Raw genomic sequence first — 17,692 nt, 5'->3', positions numbered from 1 at the left:
CATCTGATTTCTGGATTGACTTTTTTATTTCTCTTATTTTTTGGGATTATCTCCCACAAACCTGAATGTTATTGCCATAAAACAGAACGCAGTTAGTTTCTCTACCTTTCTGTGAACGTCTTGCAAAAGACTGTGTTGCAATACGATGATAAATGGTGGTGAAATTTACATTATAAAAAAGATGGCAGAATTCAGTACTGTATCTACAAAACCTTCTGTTAAATCATCTAACTAGGGATGTCCGATATTATATAATCCTCAAATAGAGGAGGGACCTCCGATAAAGGAGGGGCCTCTTATAATGGGGGGGGGGGGGGGGGGGGGCGGGGGGGGTTGATACATTTAGACAAACACAGGCCGGTCTCTAATATAAGGTCGCAAAAAAAGTTTAAATTTTTTTTCGTGCCGTGATATAGAATGAGAAACTCTTGCCAATGGAAAGCAAGTGCTGCCTCCCGCTACACTGACTACCGTACATTAACGTTTCCCTCTGGTTAGCTTTAGCGCTAGCCGCCATACGTTCGCTATCTATATGGCATTGGCAGACGAGGCTGGCGTTGTCCAGTTGACACATTACAGACCATGATGCTATGATAACGTTAGTAGCTAAAGCTACTGCATGTAAACAACTCGATTCAACTGAGGAAGTCGAGAAGGTACCACACGCTAAACCGTCCCCGGACCCCACAACCTAGTATAGACAGTTCCAACTTCAGTGTGTGAATTACGTTAATCCCACAATTACTCAACTGCACTCAATATAGGGTAGGATTAAATAAGTGTATACTTCTTCCTACTCCTTTTCGAACATGTAGATTGAGTTGTTTTGCTTTTGTTATTGTTTGTTTGTATTCATTGCATGTTCGAAATAAAGATTTCAAATCAAATCAAATCAAAATATTTAAATACCAATTCTAGTCTAAATAAATGTAGACAGACAATGTACGTATTACAAAAATAATAATAATGCAATAAAAGTCTGAAAATGAAGGGATTATGTCCATGAGTGTCATTTTTAGAAATTAAGGCCTGCCTCTTATATAAGCCTCTCTCTAAAAAAGGCCTGGTGCTCTTTGCAGCTGAGGTAAATAGAATACCCGTCTTATATTTGAGGATTTACGGTAGTTACAATAACAGTAGTAGTTAGATGTAACACACTTTCACATGTAAAATAGAGAAAAAAAAATATATAATGAGAACTTAAAGGGGAACTATCTTATAAATGGACTTTTTCAGTGTTTAGCATTGTTTCCTAGCTATGTGGACTTATATTAATATGATCTATGTCTCTAATTATCATATTGGCGCATTCTTCCAATTCTCCTCTCACAATATTCACCCTCACTGAACTGAGTCATCTGAAAATGTGCTGATTTGTGATGTCAGAAAGACACCGCTGCATGATAATGTTCAGGCGAGTCAGTAACTTACCATTGTGGTTGGAGCCCAGCCTCAAAACGGCTTAGGATCTTGAGGTAGAAAAATGCTGTTTTTGAGGACTTGATTAGAAATACAAAACAATGAATTAAAAAAAATTCAAAATTACAGGTGTTCCATAAACTTACAGGAATTGTGTAAAAGTGCCCAAATAGTGAAAGAAATAGTAAAATAGTTCCCCTTTAAAAACAGAACCAGACAGAATGTGTGTATTTACAAATTTTACAGGAAGGGTTTAATGTCAAACTCTTCATTAAGTCCAATAGGGGCCATAGTCTGAAGGGTGTGTATATGATAGGTTTCTCTCTGCAAAAGTAGTTTGCCATGGTCTCCTCCTCTGGCTGGTCTCTCTACCTTTTCAATGCCTGTGTACCTTTTAATGTGCTGATGTTGTGTCCTGCCTGTCTAAAATGTACTGTAACTGGGTTATGTTCATCACCACATCTGATGTTTCTGCGGTGTTCGCTGATGCGTGTTTTGAGTTGCCGGTTGGTTTTGCCTACATAGCTCAGGCCACACGGACATTTTATTAGGTAGATGACATGAGTGGAGCTACAGGTGATGAAGCCGCAAACTCAGAGTTTTACAATTAAGTGGATGTGTGTAGGTTTTGCTCTTAATAGTGTAACCACATTGTGCACAGTTGCCACACTTGTAGTTCCCATCCGGGGTGTTATCAAGGAACGTGGGTCTGTGAGCAGTGGGTGGGCTGTAGGATCTCACTAGTTGGTTTCTCAGGTTGGGGGGGTGTTTGTAGACTACGGTGGGAGGTTCCTTGAAGACAGATTGGAGTTTGGGATCAGAGTTGATGATGTGCCAGTGTAAGTATCTCAACGCAGCTAACTCCAATTTGAGCTTCACTCTATAGGCCAGCCCCAGCAGCATCAGTTTCTTGGATGTTTTGGTCATCAAGGAGGGGAACACTATCCATACAGATTTATTTCGCAAGCCTACTGACAGAAACACTTTAGTTGTGGCCAGGGCGTGCTCCTTCCTGGCGGCTATCGCTCGGCTCCAGAACTCTTGCTCGGCTCCAGCACAACACTAAAACCAGGCCGTTCACCCCCGCTGCTCGCCGTCTTACGGCGAGAGCGAGGCGAAGAGTCTGAGACGCAAATCCTCGGCCACCAAAGGAACTGTCGGCCGACTGTCCCCTGGCGGGGGAACCAGGGCCGGAACCCGGCCACCTCACAGGAGATGGGGGCTCAACGGCCCCTCGGCGAGGCACACTCTCCTCCGGGCGCCCCCCAGGTGCACCTGGCTGCCATGACCGTGGAACCAGAGACTCCCCACGACGCACGGAGGACGCCGCGATAGTGAAGCGCTGGTGGAGGGTAGCGTTGTAACCGTCTAGAGTCTCTAGACCCTCCGACGGTGAAGACATTATCTCTTTGCTTTTTCGGAAATTTGCAAGAGAGAAAAAACAAAGATACAATGTCAACGTAGCTCCTTTCCAACAACTTATTTTGCACTAAACTCTAAAGTGGTGTGCTACAGACACTTTTTCGGTGGTAAGAATAGGGAAGGAGCTGATGGTGTGGCCACAACCCTGCTTATGTAGAGGAGCGGATGTGGGTGTGGCCAGGCGGATGGGTGTGTGCATGTGGAGAAAATTATTCATTATTAGATTGGATAAAGGGACAGTTCCACTAAGAGCAGAGCGTAAGCTATACGATATATAACGGATGGTACCGCGAAGTGCAGTCACGATGTTGTGAAGTGACTGGGGCGAGTAGCGGTGCTATGGGTTAAACTCACTCTCATCCTCAAAAGACACATAGACACGTTACAAAGCAGTGAGTTCACTTCTTGGTATAGCGGTCTGTGCTGTTGCCCTCGGTGTGGGAGAGCACGGGTTCGAAACTCCCTCAGGGCATCGAAGTTTAAGGTGACGATGTCACAACCGTTACATATATATATGAATTGGTCTTGTAATAAATGTATGACTCGACATGTTTCTGAGACTGGCTCTAATGCAGCAAGAGTGAGTAAGGAGTTAACCCCGGTCCTGTGTGTTCGTGCAGGAGACGTTTGAGCGAGCCAAGGCGTGGGTGAAGGAGCTCCAGAGGCAGGCCAGCCCTAACATCGTCATCGCCCTGGCTGGGAACAAGGCTGACCTGGCAGAGAAGAGACTAGTAGAGTATGAGGTAATGTACTCTGTTCCAGTCAGATACAGGCTGGACGGGGTGAAGCACGGATGTCTATGAAGGGAAGATTCTGCCTCAGGGCTGAGATGTGCTTCAACGATATTTAGCGCGTGGGAGCTAGACCGACATACTTCCATGATCACGCATTTGGTTGCAGTGTACCACCAAACCACTAGGTGGTGATGTTCCTATTTTATTTTTAAAGATATTTTTTAGGGCATTTTTAAGTGCTTTTTATTGACGGGACAGGAGAGAGAGAGAGAGATTGGGAGGACCTGCAACACATGTCCCTGGGCCGGATTCGAACCCAGGACGTTGCAAATTGCAAGCACATGTACGTGGTGTGCCACTGGGGCACCCACAAGGTGGCGGTGTTATGTTGTACAAATGGCTATATTTTCGGACTTCCTCCGCCAGTCTTTCTTCGATTTGGTCCGTGTTTGTAATGTAGTTAATCACAATCGATAATGGAATGCTCCGACCGAGCTTCCGAAATGATAAATGGTAACTACGGAAGTACGTCAGAGGAACACGTACACGGCCCAGCCCAGCGGCCAATTGCAGCTCTGTGCTGTGCACGTCAGATTTGAGGCGCAGTAAAGATTTTGGCCGGCTGCATGTGGGCGTCGCCGGTAGGCTCGCCGCAGCCTTCACGACCACTGTGACGTCGGAGTATAAATGCTCCTAACACTTAGCATTTTCCCCATGACAGTGCCATGATACTGTACATGCCTCGTCCTGCGTGTCGTTGTCAACATATTTCTCCTCTTATCCGGAGCGCTATCTATCAATCCAGAAAGTTCTGGTGTGATGTTCTGAGTTTGGGAAATCTGCCCATCGCTCCAATACAATGGAGTTTAATGACACAGGGTTTGTGGCTCTCAAAGCGCCACAAGGCTTTCAAATGTACCTTTTGGCTTTGAGTGCCAGAAACCCTGTGCCGTTCAGCTACATTGTATTGGAGTGAAGCAGACATCTCTACGGCAGTTATCTCAAAAACTATCTGGATGGATTGATGGCACTCGAATTCTAATTATTTCTACTGTATATTCACATTGATATGTGTATGTAACATGGAGTGAATGATATGTGTAGTATGGAGTGAATGATGTGTGTAGTATGGAGTGAATGATATGTGTGTAGTATGGAGTGAATGATATGTGTAGTATGGAGTGAATTATGGCTTTATAAATAAAAAGATTCCAATGCAACTTACGTCTCTGTCAGAGAGGCCCACCCAACCTTATTATATAGGATATAATGGTGAGTACCATAACTACCACTGGTGATAAATCTAATGGCTGAATGGTAAACAGAGTCTCGGGGCTTAAGAGTGGAAGCCGCTGCATGTCTATAAATCACATCTCCGTAATCCAAAACAGATAGGAACACTGCTTCAACAACTCTCAACAACTCTCTTTCTGCTAATGATAGGGAAGCTGGCTCCATTTCTATAAAAAAGCCAATATTTTTCTGTAATTTACTGGCGAGAACGCCCACATGGTATTTAAATGTAAGTCCTTCATCAATCCAAATACCAAGGTATTTGTATTCTGAAACTCTCTCGATATCAGAACCGTTCAGAGTAGATATGCAAGTCACTATAAACAATATTTTTGGCTTTGGAAAACAACATGAATTTAGTTTTACTGGCATTAAGCACCAATTTTTAGACTAATAATTGCATCTTGCAAGGCGTCAAAGGAGAGTTGTAAATATTTAGTGGCCAGTTGCACAGAATCAGCAGTACAATAGACAGAGAACTGTGTCATCCGTGTAAAGGTGGCTTTGACAGCTGCTCAGAGATGAGACAATATTATTAATATAAATGGTAAATAAGACGGGGCCCAGGATTGATCCCTGTGGAACACCTTTTGTGATGGGTAGAAGCTCTGATTGGGCATTTCCCATTTTCACACACTGAAATCTTTCTGATAAATAGTTTTGAAACCAACTGCAGGCACCTGTATCAAAGCCAACACTAGAGCTGCCGCGATTACCGCATTACCGCGGTATCGCTGTTACATCACGGCCACCGCAGAGTAGGCTGAATACCGCGTCACCGCTGTTTTTTATAATAATAATAATAAATTACCCGCCTCTCGTTGGGCTTGCGGCTCTGCAGATATACCCTACTCATCTATCGAGGTTCCAAGCGACCCTATTGGGTACCAGAAAAGTCACGTGAAACATTGCAGACCACTGATTGGTCAGAAGAGAGACGCGTCACACGTTGTAGCGTCACCACCAATCGGCAAGCGCGTATTAGGTTTTTACTTCCTGAATGTCAGATCATCACAACACGGCTAATAACGTTAGCTTTAACTCTCCGCCGGAGTGGACTACGATCGCTCCTAAGGAGTACTAAACGAGACATAATGATTTTACTGTCTGCAACGAATGTTATAATAAAAGCCCTTCGTTCTATACACTTGTCTGATTGAAAACTTTATTAACAGACCGCAGAATGGGACAACTCGGCACGCTCTGAGCAAAGAAAGGAACTGAGATATGAATAGAGTATTGCTTGCCTTGCTATTGTCCGGTAAATACGCTGTTATTGAACGTATAACTATATAATGTTAATGCCACAAAACGAATGCCTTTATTATAAAGTAGTAACTTTATAGTAATAATAATAAGAAAGGGTCGGGGGGGTTAGGGGTAACCACCCCTGCCCGCGTCACCGAGTGAACGGTGCACGACCAGAGGGTAAACTTCGAATCCGTGTTTCACTTTCAATAACTAATGCGTGCTTGCCGAATCCCAAACAATATTCATGCTGCAAAGTCATCCTCTAAAAATAGACATTTAGACTAGAGTCAGGCTATATGCTATAAAGAGTAGACTACTACTAAAAAAAAAAATGCATTCAAACTTTTTTTAAATTTTGTGTGCATGCGGTAATAACCGCGGCGGTAGGAAATATTTTGCAAATTTGTGCGGTAAGGAAATAATCAATACCGCGGCAGCTCTAGCCAACACTCTAATCAACACAGTAATCTTTGTAATAGGAGAAGGTGGGCAACAGTATCAAACGCCTTAGACAAATCTACAAACGGGGCAGCACAATGCTTTCCTTTGTCAAGGGCTGATACAATGTAATTTATAACTACAGTAGCCGCTGAGACTTTTTCTCTAAAACCAGATTGGTGTGGGTTTAATATAGAGTGCTTTGTGATTAATGTTTTAAGTTGGTTGTTTACCAATGACTCCAGGATTTTTGCTAGACAGGATAACTTGGAGATTGGTCTGGAATTATTTAGGTCACTTTTATCCCCCCCTTTATGCAAGGGGGTCACATGGGCTGTTTTCCAGGCAACAGGAACCACACCTGTTAGTAGTGAAAGATTAAATGTGTGTTATTTGCTCCTAAACCAATGGTGCAGCTAGTTTGAGGAAAAAAGGATCCAACCCATCCTCTCCAGTTGATTTCCTGGTATCAATGGCTTGAAGTGCTTCAAGAACAGAGTTTACACACAAGGGTTGTAAATGAAACTGAAAATCGTTTCCTATCTGCACAGGGAATGTACAGGGCTTCTGATCCTGTCCACCAGGTGGCCCTACATGGCTATTCTCAAATAGATGACCAGCTTCGATAAAATGTTTGTTTGGAGTGTGGAGTGAATGATGTGTGTAGTATGGAGTGAATAATGTGTGTAGTATGGAGTGAATTAGGGGTGGACGGTATAAACTGTATACGGTATAAACGGTATGAATTTGCTCTACGGTATGGATTTTGACTATACCGTGTAACCGGTAGAGCAGCTCTAAAATAGCAATGACGTCATGTAACCACAGCGTGACTATTTCAATTGCATTTGCCCCTAAAAATAGATATAATTAGTCATAGATAATAGATATGTGCAAACTGGAAAAAGTTATTTAGGAGGCTTCACGCAGTGGGCGTGTCAACACGCAATTGTCATTTCATAATAAACACATATCACCGCAGCGCACAGTAAGTTTCAATTTCAGTTCCTGGCATTTTTAACCAGTGGAGAAAGGTAAGAGATCTCCCTATCGTTTTTCTTATATGAATTATTCGACGTTAATAAAACATACCTGGTGATCAACTACAGTTTGCTGTAAACATGATATGTGTGTAGTGTTATGATAACGACGGCTGCAGCGGGAGGACGGCTGCAGCAGTGGATTTGCGAATAGCATGCAGCTGCAGAGCCGCAGAGACAGGGGCGCTTTCAGGTCACAGTGCTGTTGAGCGGGCCTGTGACCAGACCTGAAAGCGGCCCTGGCTCTGCGGCTCTGCAGCTGCATATGCTTCTAGCAAAATCCAGCATCCAGCCCCGCTGTTTGCAATGGGAGCAGCACGGAGTCTCGACTCGGGACTTATTTTATTTGGAATATAATGACTTTATACGCAAAAGTAGCCTAGTTTTAAGTTAAAATATTATAAATCTACATGCCTTGAGGATGTCATTCTTTATATAGCCTGCCTATCAGGCAAAACAAATTATTCTAACGGAAACACTGATACCGTGATATATACCGTTACCATCTATGCTTCAAATTATACCGTGATATAAATTTTAGACCATACCGTCCACCCCTAGAGTGAATGATGCGTGTACTATAGAGTGCATGATGTGTGTAGTATGGAGTGAATTGTGTAGTTGTCCTGTTTACTTTGTTTTCAACTGCACTGATCAGGAGTAGCTCCTAATTTCATTGTATTATATACAATGACAAAGCTTTCTATTCCATTATTCTATTATTTTTATAAAATCTTTTGGGTGAACATTCTTTTAAGACTGCAGTTTTTCGAGGCCAGTGCTGATTGTGTGATGTGTTCTTGTGGCACAGGACGCGCAGACCTACTCTGAAGACACTGGCCTGCTCTTCATGGAGACCTCGGCAAAGACCGCCATGAACGTGAACGAGCTCTTCCTGGCCATTGGTGAGTGGCCCTCGTTCTCTATATGTAAACAAGTTGTAGAGGCGTACAGTAAGAACTATAAGGAACAGTGTATACTGTACATCTTACAGAGTGTGAATGTCCTATAAGGAAACACATTATACTGTAGAAACTTCCCCAAACAAGACGAGCACATTTTAAACCAGTGTGGAGGAGCAAAGTGCAGGAATGGCAGTATACTGTATTATGCAACACTTATTTTCTTTAAAGCCCAACCTCTAGGTTAAACCCTACTGATCAATTATGGGTAGTTTACATCATTGGTATATAATTTCATTATTTATTTTTTTCCATTTGACACCGGAAATGCCACTCTGAAAGAGTTAAAAAGGTCCACGCACGAATAACATGCACGCGCAAATCAAAAAAGCTTATCAAACGCCGACGTCACAACAGGTGTGGCTTGCATATTAATGAGCCGAATCTAATGTTGCTTTTCCACTAAAATAAAGTACTCAGTTTGTCTCCGTGTGGGGAGGCGGGGCTGCTGGTGATCAGCATGAGAGCTCCAGAAATGTCACATGAAAAACTGCAGACCACTGATTGGTCAGAAGAGAGACGCGTCACTGTTTGGGGAGTCTGAACGAAAACAGAACGCCGCCATCTTTAATGTCTCGCGTAGGATGTCTTATGTATGTTTGCAGCAAGAAACAAGTGCAATAAAAAAGGATACAGTCACTGTGTATTCTGCCTCATTTATTGATGAAACAAAACCGACATCAACACAATTTGCCACCGAGCGGAGAGTTTAGTCTGACAAAAAGATCGCTGATTAGTTACGCTTGTTGTTGGGGGTTAGGGACGTAACGTTAGTTAGCCTAATGCTAACGTTAGCAGATAGACACGAGAGGCTATCTGTGTAGAATAGACACAATGAGGTAACGTTAGCGTTAGCATAATAGACACAACGAGAGTCTGGTTAATGTTGTTATTGATTGATTGAATGAAAACTGTGTTTTACTCTGGCTTGCCAAGCTCATCATAGCCCCTTTCGTGACTGATGCACCGAGTGAAGCTTGTGGACTCGACAACAGCGGCGGCCGCAGGGCGCCGGAGCCTGCAGCGCTAGTTAGCTCATAGCTATCGTGTAACACTAGCCTTTGCGGGCTCGGGCGCCCTGCGGCTTCCGCCGCCGTCGCGTCCATGGGCCCCCCGGCAGGGCACCCGTGGGGACGGGTCGGGGTGTACAGAGAGGAGAGAACCATTTAGGGTCGGCCGTTCATGCCGGCCAGCGAGCCGGATGTCGGGATATGTTGTTAGCACAATAGCTACCAAGCTAAGCTATGTTATCTACTAACGTTATAAACACTATGTGTACAACGACACAATGATTTACATTATTACAAATATGGTAACGTGGTTGTGGCTTTTACAAATAGTGGTTAGCTTTAGAGATGGATGGATGGCTATAATCATGGAGCAATAGTGAGGTGAAACGGATACATTTCCATTCGGCTAGTAGTAGCAAGCATATATCTATGGTAGCAAGGCTCTCTGCCTGCCACTAGCTGTGTGACTCAGCGCCCCCTGGTGAGCCCCCTGTTGTCCTGCACCTGTTGTGACGACATTACACGTGCACGTTATGAAACCATTGATTAAAATATGCACGTGCGTGGTGATTGTGTTGGGCAGACAAAATGTTAAAAAAGAACGCTAAAACTGGGTCAATTTCAATACTTTTTTTCCCCCTTCTTCATGAAAGCCACTGTTGGCCTAGTCCACATTGTTTATTGAACAAAAATACAACGTGGAGGTTGACCTTTAAAGGTGCTACAGTATGTGGAATGGTCAGAAATGCCTTCTCATTAATGACACCGGTGGCCGTTAAGTGAACTGCAGCCTGTTGCGAGCAGCGGTGGGAGTGATGTCATTTTCCTCTTTCGCCATCAATGAAGAAATTAATGGAGTGTGATATAAGAAACGTAAAATTAGGGGTGTAACGGTACGTGTATTTGTCCCGCGAATTCACGGCCGTCACGGTGCGGTACGTGCAGCCATACGAAGAATACGCCTCACAGCGCAAACGCACCAGTTGCGCATGCAGGCACTCGCGGGTTCTGTGCGAGAACAGCGAGCGTGGCCGGGCACACCGAGTCCGACTTCAGAGCGGGCGAGCACGGAGGAAGGCACATTTACATTGGAACAGCTGCAGGGTCATTACAATTTTACAGTTTTCTTTCGTTTTATTGTTCGCCCAATAATGTTAACCAAATGAAACCAATGGAAAGACACACATGCGCGCGTCGCCAACACACACACCAACATTCTCCCCCGCCGGACTCTCGCAGGGAAAAAAAAAGAAACATACTTTTCCGGACTGATCATCTGAGCTCCTCTCCAGTTGAACTGCTACTGTGTTTAAATCCAAATAATCCTCTGCCATTGTTGTAACATGTCATCTGTTCTCTAGTATTCAGTCTCGTGAAGTTAAATCCTCTCTACAAGTGAAACTTAAACTTAACAAGGATAAGTTGTTAAAGGGTCAGTAGGCAATTAATTTACTCAGTGGACTACCACGGCAAGCCTATAGAAAAAAGCCTATATTCTAGGGATGTCCGATATTATCGGCCTACCGATATTGGCATTAAAATGTGATATCGGAAATTATCGGTGTAGTGTATCTTGTAGACCAGGCCCATTGCAAGTTGCTGTACTCTGTCGTCTACTCTGCCATCCTAGGTTGTCAAAGTGGGCAGGGGTGAGGTGGGTTCTAGGAGTAAGGTCAAGCAGTAGTCTGACCAGTTTGTTTTGTGATGTTTGTAATTTTGTTTTTAGCGCTATATAAATGCAGCCATTTCAAAATGACTAAATATTGCCACCGATATCACCATTGCTACTTTCACTCAACCCTACACAACACTGGTCAGCATGACGTCTGAATCCGACTTGTAAACGAGAAGCAAATCAGCCAAATTGACGACAAGCACCACTTATCTGATGTCGCCTGTGTACTCCAACAAGCATGCAGCCCTCTGTCAAGCACTGTTCATGCTTTCCAGAGAGTGAGTGCACAAAATCAATAGCTACAGGAAAACTACCAAACTCCAGTTATACCTGTCCTAGTTTAAAGGAACACGCCAACATTTTGGAAAATTAGCCTACCGTCTTCTCCAGAGAGAGGCAAGAAGATGGATACCAGTTTCCTCTTTGTGCGTTCAGTAGAAAGCTATCTGGCTGCACGTTAGCCTAGCTCAGCACAATGAATGGAAGCGGACAGTGCCGGTTAGCCTAGGCAGTGTCCAACTAACACCTCTCCCGAAGGCTAACCGGCACTGTCCGCTTCCATTCATTGTGCTAAGCTAGGCTAACATGCAGCCAGATAGCTTTCTACTGAACGCACAGAGAGGAAACTGGTATCTATCTTCTTGTCTCTCTCTGGAGAAGACGGTAAGCTCATTCCCCAAAATGTTGGCGTGTTCCTTTTTTTAAAAGTGTTTCCTCTTCCAGCAAATGGTACTCAGCCTGTTATCGAACCGGTATTTTAAGTTTTAATTTAGCTGTCATTCTATGCTCCATTAATTTCCTTGTTGAGCTGTGAGAGAGCAGAGGCACTTGGGAGCGCGTATAAACATATCATCCTTTGGGACATCCTGGAAAAACCATCCTTTACATAGAAAATATGTCTACAATCCGTTCACACATTGGCAATAGAAAGTGACTTATGCATGTAAATTGCGTCACATAGCACCTTTTTACATTTTAGATAAGAACTAGTCTTAGAAAGTTATTAAATTATTGTGCTGTAGGAGTACTATAATATTGCTAGTTGCTACTATAATCTACTATTATCCTTTTTACACATCTGTAGATACTATATCTATATCTGTACATATCCCTTACCTACTCTTACTAGTTACGCTGCTGGCCAGTATGACTTACTACCATACTGTCTTTATACCTGAATCACTACATATTAATACTACAACTCTGTACATACACTGATTAGCACTCTTACTCAGTAGTACTAATTTATATATTTCCCCAAGGGGATCAATAAAAGAATATCTTATCTTATCTTTATACCCAGTTTAATCACCAGTACATTGTATATTACTATTGCACCTTACTGTTACATTTGCATTCTGGTTGGATACCAAACTTCTTTTCATTGTACTGTATTTGTCTAATGTAATCTAATCGAATCTTACTAATGACGCAACAACCTGCAGCAGCATGGGTTATGGATGTTTGAAAACCTTTCACTTCTTCCTCCTCGATTTAGCGAAAAAGATGCCAAAAACAGACACCCAGAACCCCACGCACGCAGCGCGACACCGGGGCGTGAACCTCCAGGACCCCGACGCTCACTCCACCAGGGCCTGCTGCGGTGGGAACTAAGTCGGTCCTCCCCGGCTCCACCCTCCACACCACCTCCGCCCTCCAACCACCCCGTCTCCTTCAGCCTATCTGCAGGGCTGGGCCAGGCTTAGGGATCCTCCCCGGCCTCCGCCCACCCCCCCTACCCCTCCACCCCTCCACCCTACCTCCTATCCGGTCCAGCCAGACGCGGACGGACCGCCTGCGCAAAGAAAGAAGAGAGGAGATGAGGAAGAAAGAGGGGGGGGAGCGAGGAGGAGGAGGAGGAGAAGAGGGAGGAGGAGAAGAGGGAGGAGAGAGACGAGGACTTTTGCCGGCGTCTTCTCGAGATTCGGGGGGAAAGAGGGAGATGGCACGAGAGGCGTGACAGAGGCTGAGGGAGAGGAGGAGCGAGAAAAAAGTTTGGAAGTGTGTGACAAACTTTATGTAGTGTGTTGTTTAGCACTAATCGTGAATGTTTTTTGTTTTGTTTCCCCTTTCATTCTGTCTCAGGCCATTTCAATCAGTCCCATTCGCTTGTATGAGGAGGCAGAGTGGCCGAGGACAGGGAAGGTAGCTAAGAAAAAAACAAAAGAACCTAACTTTTCCGTCAGAACGACGGATTCCCATGTGCCCATTTCTTTCACTTACTCGCCTAGTGGTTGTGGAGGTTAACGTTTACTTTCACCTTTCACCCCCCCCCCCTCCTCTTCCTGAATGTGAATCAGCCCCACCGCCACATATAAAAAGGGACCTCCTCCTGAATGACCCCTTAGCTCCTAATACCTCCTTAACTCCTGCTTAGACAGACCCACGTCAGAGGGGCACAGGCTACCCCGCATTACAATACTATGAGATAAGTATCGCCGGACCCCGGAGTGCCGGCCTACAATAGCGAATGTCCCTTACGGACTGATTTATGGGGCATTATCACCTATTCCAGCCGAGACGCCGGAGGACGCCGGGTGTCCTCTCACTCATAAACCTTCTCTCAGTCCTCGACGCCTAGTTTGACAGTTTGATCTGAATTTCGTGAGCCCAGCACGCCATGGATGTATTTGCACCTGATTAGCACCGAGTTTAACGTCATGCTAACGCGATCTGGTAAACGTGCTGCACCGACCCCTCCCGGCTTGCCACGCGGCTTCCATCGTGCACCGCATGGCCGTATCTCCTGCTCTGCGTAGAATATTAATTGAACGTGGCGTGCCGCTGGACCTCGCTGCTTGAGGTGGAAATGTAGGCATCGGACCACAACAGAGCCTCAAACCCGTGAGAACGGCATGTTGTGTATAATAGTGAACCACGTGAACAAAATGCCAACTTTGAGGCGTAGGTTTAGGGGGGGTTATTGAGAAGAGGTGAATTTGTCCCCCTCAAAAAACATATCGCATACAGTAGGTACAGTGCATTTCTGACATTAACTAAGGCTACACTCACTTGGCATCATCAGAGATTTGTAGTAACTCACGATCGGTCGCTTGCGTTGGATTTCATTGCTTTGTTTTCTTGTGTGCTTGACACTATTGGCTCGCCCTTATTGATCCGGTGGGGCGCTGATCCGGTGAGTCGCGGAACACAAAGACACGCAGTGACAAATACTGTAGCATCTCCTGACACGTCAATGGAGCCTAAGCTAGCAGGCTACACATTATGGCCACAGCGATGGGACTTGGGATATATTAAATGTTTTTGTATTCAAGTCGTTGTTTTTTGCAGGGCTACCGGGAGCTTGGTGACATGCGCAAGAATTTAAATTGGCCCGCAAGTGCAGCCGCCAGTTCAGTGTTGCTATTTCGTTGCTAGTATGGTCGTGAAATTGGTATTACATTTAGCTCTGAATGGTATTAAAAAGGTCTTAGATTTAACTTGTTGAAACCTGCAGATACCCTGTGTTGCACATCCTCCAGATGTGAGGTTATGAATATAGCTGGGAAGCTTCCTGAAAAACCATTTGCTCACTTTTATTCTCTGCTGCATATTAACCCTTTCACCGCCGCACTACCAACCGGTTAACCCTTTCACTGTGACAATACACAGAAGGTTAACCCTTTCACTGCCACACGACAGCTGGCGACCGTTGGTTGTGTGATAGTAAAGGGTTAACCTTCTGTCGTGTGGCAGTGAAAGGGTTAAGTAAGACTGTAGACTACGGCTGCCTGTCACTATGACACCGGTGCGTTGATTATTCCCAGCGTGTTCCTGTCCCACCTGTACATAGTGTCAACTTGCCTCTAATCAGTCTGTTTTGAAATACAGAAACATGAATTCGCGTTACATGAATAATCGATTCACCTGCGTCGTCTTGACGAGTAACTACACTCCCACTGCGCTACTTCAGAGGCGAGCGCCAATGAAAGGATCACATTGATTTTCAAGATTCCATGCAAGGAAATTCATAACTTCACACATCCAGTTAGACCGAAACAGAGTGCATCTACGCTGCACTGTGTTTTCAATCTCTGGACCTAAAGATTCCCCTATGGATTTATCCAAGAGGACCGAGACTATTTGGCTGGCTAGGTTTTCATAGTATACTCTACTGCCCAACATAAACGACACCAACAACAAACTTTAACGTTGAACCACTTGCCAGTATTTATAATGATTCCCTATTTCAGGGGATGGCCGATGCCATAGCTACCATACCAGTTTTCATCATCATCACAATAGGCCTACGAATCGTCCTCCTTATCGATCATAAACACTACACAGAGAATTGCAATGAAAATCACTTGCCTATCTTTTAAAATATTTGTTGGAAATGGCCATGTAGTCGTTGGCCTCCTTCTCAAACGTCAAACGACAAACGTACTCCAAGGGTCTTGACCACTGATCTATATTCAGAAGTCCTGCTGTATGTCCTCTGATAATCCAGGACCTATCGCCAGCCTTGACCTCTAAAACTACTTTGGCCTCTAAAACCATGTTGACGTGCTACAGTTCCACTGGTTTGAAGAAGCTCAACAAAGTCTTGTAATTTTATCTGGTTTTCCACTGCGTATTTCCTTCTTCACCTAATTTATATTCACCAAAATCACCTTCCACGCCTACTTAAACAAGAGATTTACAAGTAACTTCTATGGGAATATATAGGCCCACAATAAAATAATGACCAGATAACATTATGTCTGCATTGGTCTTACCCAACATATATTGATACACTATTATAGACTGATTATTATAGTGCCTGTTCTGCAGGATCTACCACAGATTAAACTCTGGGTGCAACACACAGTTGTTTACATGTATGGGTTAACAAACCCGGCATGTATCCGGCTTAACAAGGCTGGCCTAGTCTTGCAGCTGCAACCAGCAGCTTTATAGGTCACTTTGTTGGTTAGTTGATTAGTCGGTCAGTTAGTTGGTCCACAAAAATGTCCCGCCCTCTTAAATGCCACAGGTTTCGCCCTAGGAGGCTGTAATTGGGGCGTGGAGTTCAAGTGTGTGTTTTATGCCAATTGCCTAAAAGGGGGCGTGGCAATGGGAGTTGCCTATCACAAAAAAGGTTGCAGCTATTTCAAATTTGCGCTTGTTAATTTATTGGCAGATGTCTGCTCTTCCCTAACCTAACACCCCCCCCCCCCCTTTCCTAACTTATTCCTAACCCCTATCTTCCTGTTTCAAAGAACTACAAAATACTGCATTGTTTTTTTTTAAGGGGCATTTCAAACTACACATGTGAGGCGTTTGTACTTAAATTCATGCAAAACATATTTACGGAATATGTCCTTTGGTTAAATCTTTTGTCCATCGGTTACAGATGTGATTAATCAACTATAGAGATATGGAATGCAGCTAGAGTGCCACAAGTCTAATGCAAAACATGAGCTGGCCTTCCGTTCCCCGAAGCCCTTGTCTTAAATAATATTTTCAAAACTATAAATAATAAAGAGGGAGGGGCTAATTGTGATTGGAGGACATGTGGTCCCTGGTGGCTGACGGTCCTCCAAGGACGAATATCCCCTTAATACCTTGTGGCCTGTCCTTAAGAGACATTTACCCCTGTTTCTAGATGAAGGAGGTGAGCATGAGGAAACTAGGAAAGCCTATCAGTGAGACTGAAGACCTCCCTGGCATATACAGAAGGAGAGCGTGTGGTACTTTTTCTTCCCGTCTTGTGATTCATGTGTCCCACCTCATCTGTCCAGTGTCTTAAGACGAAAATGATAACATTGCAATCTTGAATGCTTTTAACGATAATTACGATGATGACAAACGGCATTCATGCTCTGGAAGCGGAGATGCGCGAGGCTTTGCTGAAAAAGAAAATATGGAAAGGTTTGATGAAAATACAAAAAAAAACAGAAGTGCCTATTCCCTGTTTGTTTTCCTCTCCTGTGAACCTTGTTTTGTTTTGGCCTTTCTTTTGGTGTGTGTTTTAATAGGCAGAGCGCGAGAAAAGCTTTTCCCTCGACGTTGACCATATTCACACTGATGTCACGCTCCGGTTGGGTACGAAGGGATCCCAACCTGAGCGTGACCTAAGAGCAAAATGGCTGTCGTGTGAATATGCCCAATTGGTTTATACCATTAACCAGTAACTCGGCACCCTCGTCATCAGGCTACATTTGGCTCTTTGTATGACTGTATGGAGCTCTTGTCAAATACACTGTATGTTATGTATTATGTCTAATTTTAATGAAAATGTAACCTACGTTGATTTTACCAGAGCACACCTGTAAACCTGGAATTACTTCTTTTAAGGACTCATCTGATCTGAATTAATTTTAAACAAATACTTGGTGTCCTGGTGAACCCTTCATCACAACCATCATTCGCTCTCATTTGGTTAATTTTCAAACTCACAGCCCTGAACACTGGGACATTATACAATGTTATAAATGTGTTTGATTGGTTTTAGCAGTGGTGTAGT

The 17,692-nt window shown here is 44.1% G+C and overlaps 1 protein-coding gene across 2 annotated transcripts in view; it reads left to right on the top strand.

The window, feature by feature from the left end:
- The window catches only part of rab5b (RAB5B, member RAS oncogene family), a 41,720-nt gene extending 24,028 nt beyond the window's left edge, over nt 1-17,692 (top strand). The window contains exons 4-6 of one of the 2 annotated variants that reach the window (XM_084309981.1): nt 3,462-3,584; nt 8,409-8,502; nt 12,743-17,692. In XM_084309981.1, coding sequence (XP_084166107.1) covers nt 3,462-3,584; nt 8,409-8,502; nt 12,743-12,858 — 333 coding nt within the window. In that variant the 3' untranslated portion in view covers nt 12,859-17,692. The remainder of the gene's footprint in view (nt 1-3,461; nt 3,585-8,408; nt 8,503-12,742) is intronic. The other variant, XM_084309982.1, reaches the window with a different exon arrangement.

Source organism: Notolepis coatsorum (assembly GCF_963971535.1).
Source record: "Notolepis coatsorum genome assembly, chromosome: 3".
Classification (NCBI taxonomy): Eukaryota; Metazoa; Chordata; class Actinopteri; order Aulopiformes; family Paralepididae; genus Notolepis; species Notolepis coatsorum.
Note: the sequence above shows the minus strand (reverse complement) of the source record. Positions and strands in the feature narration are given on the sequence as shown.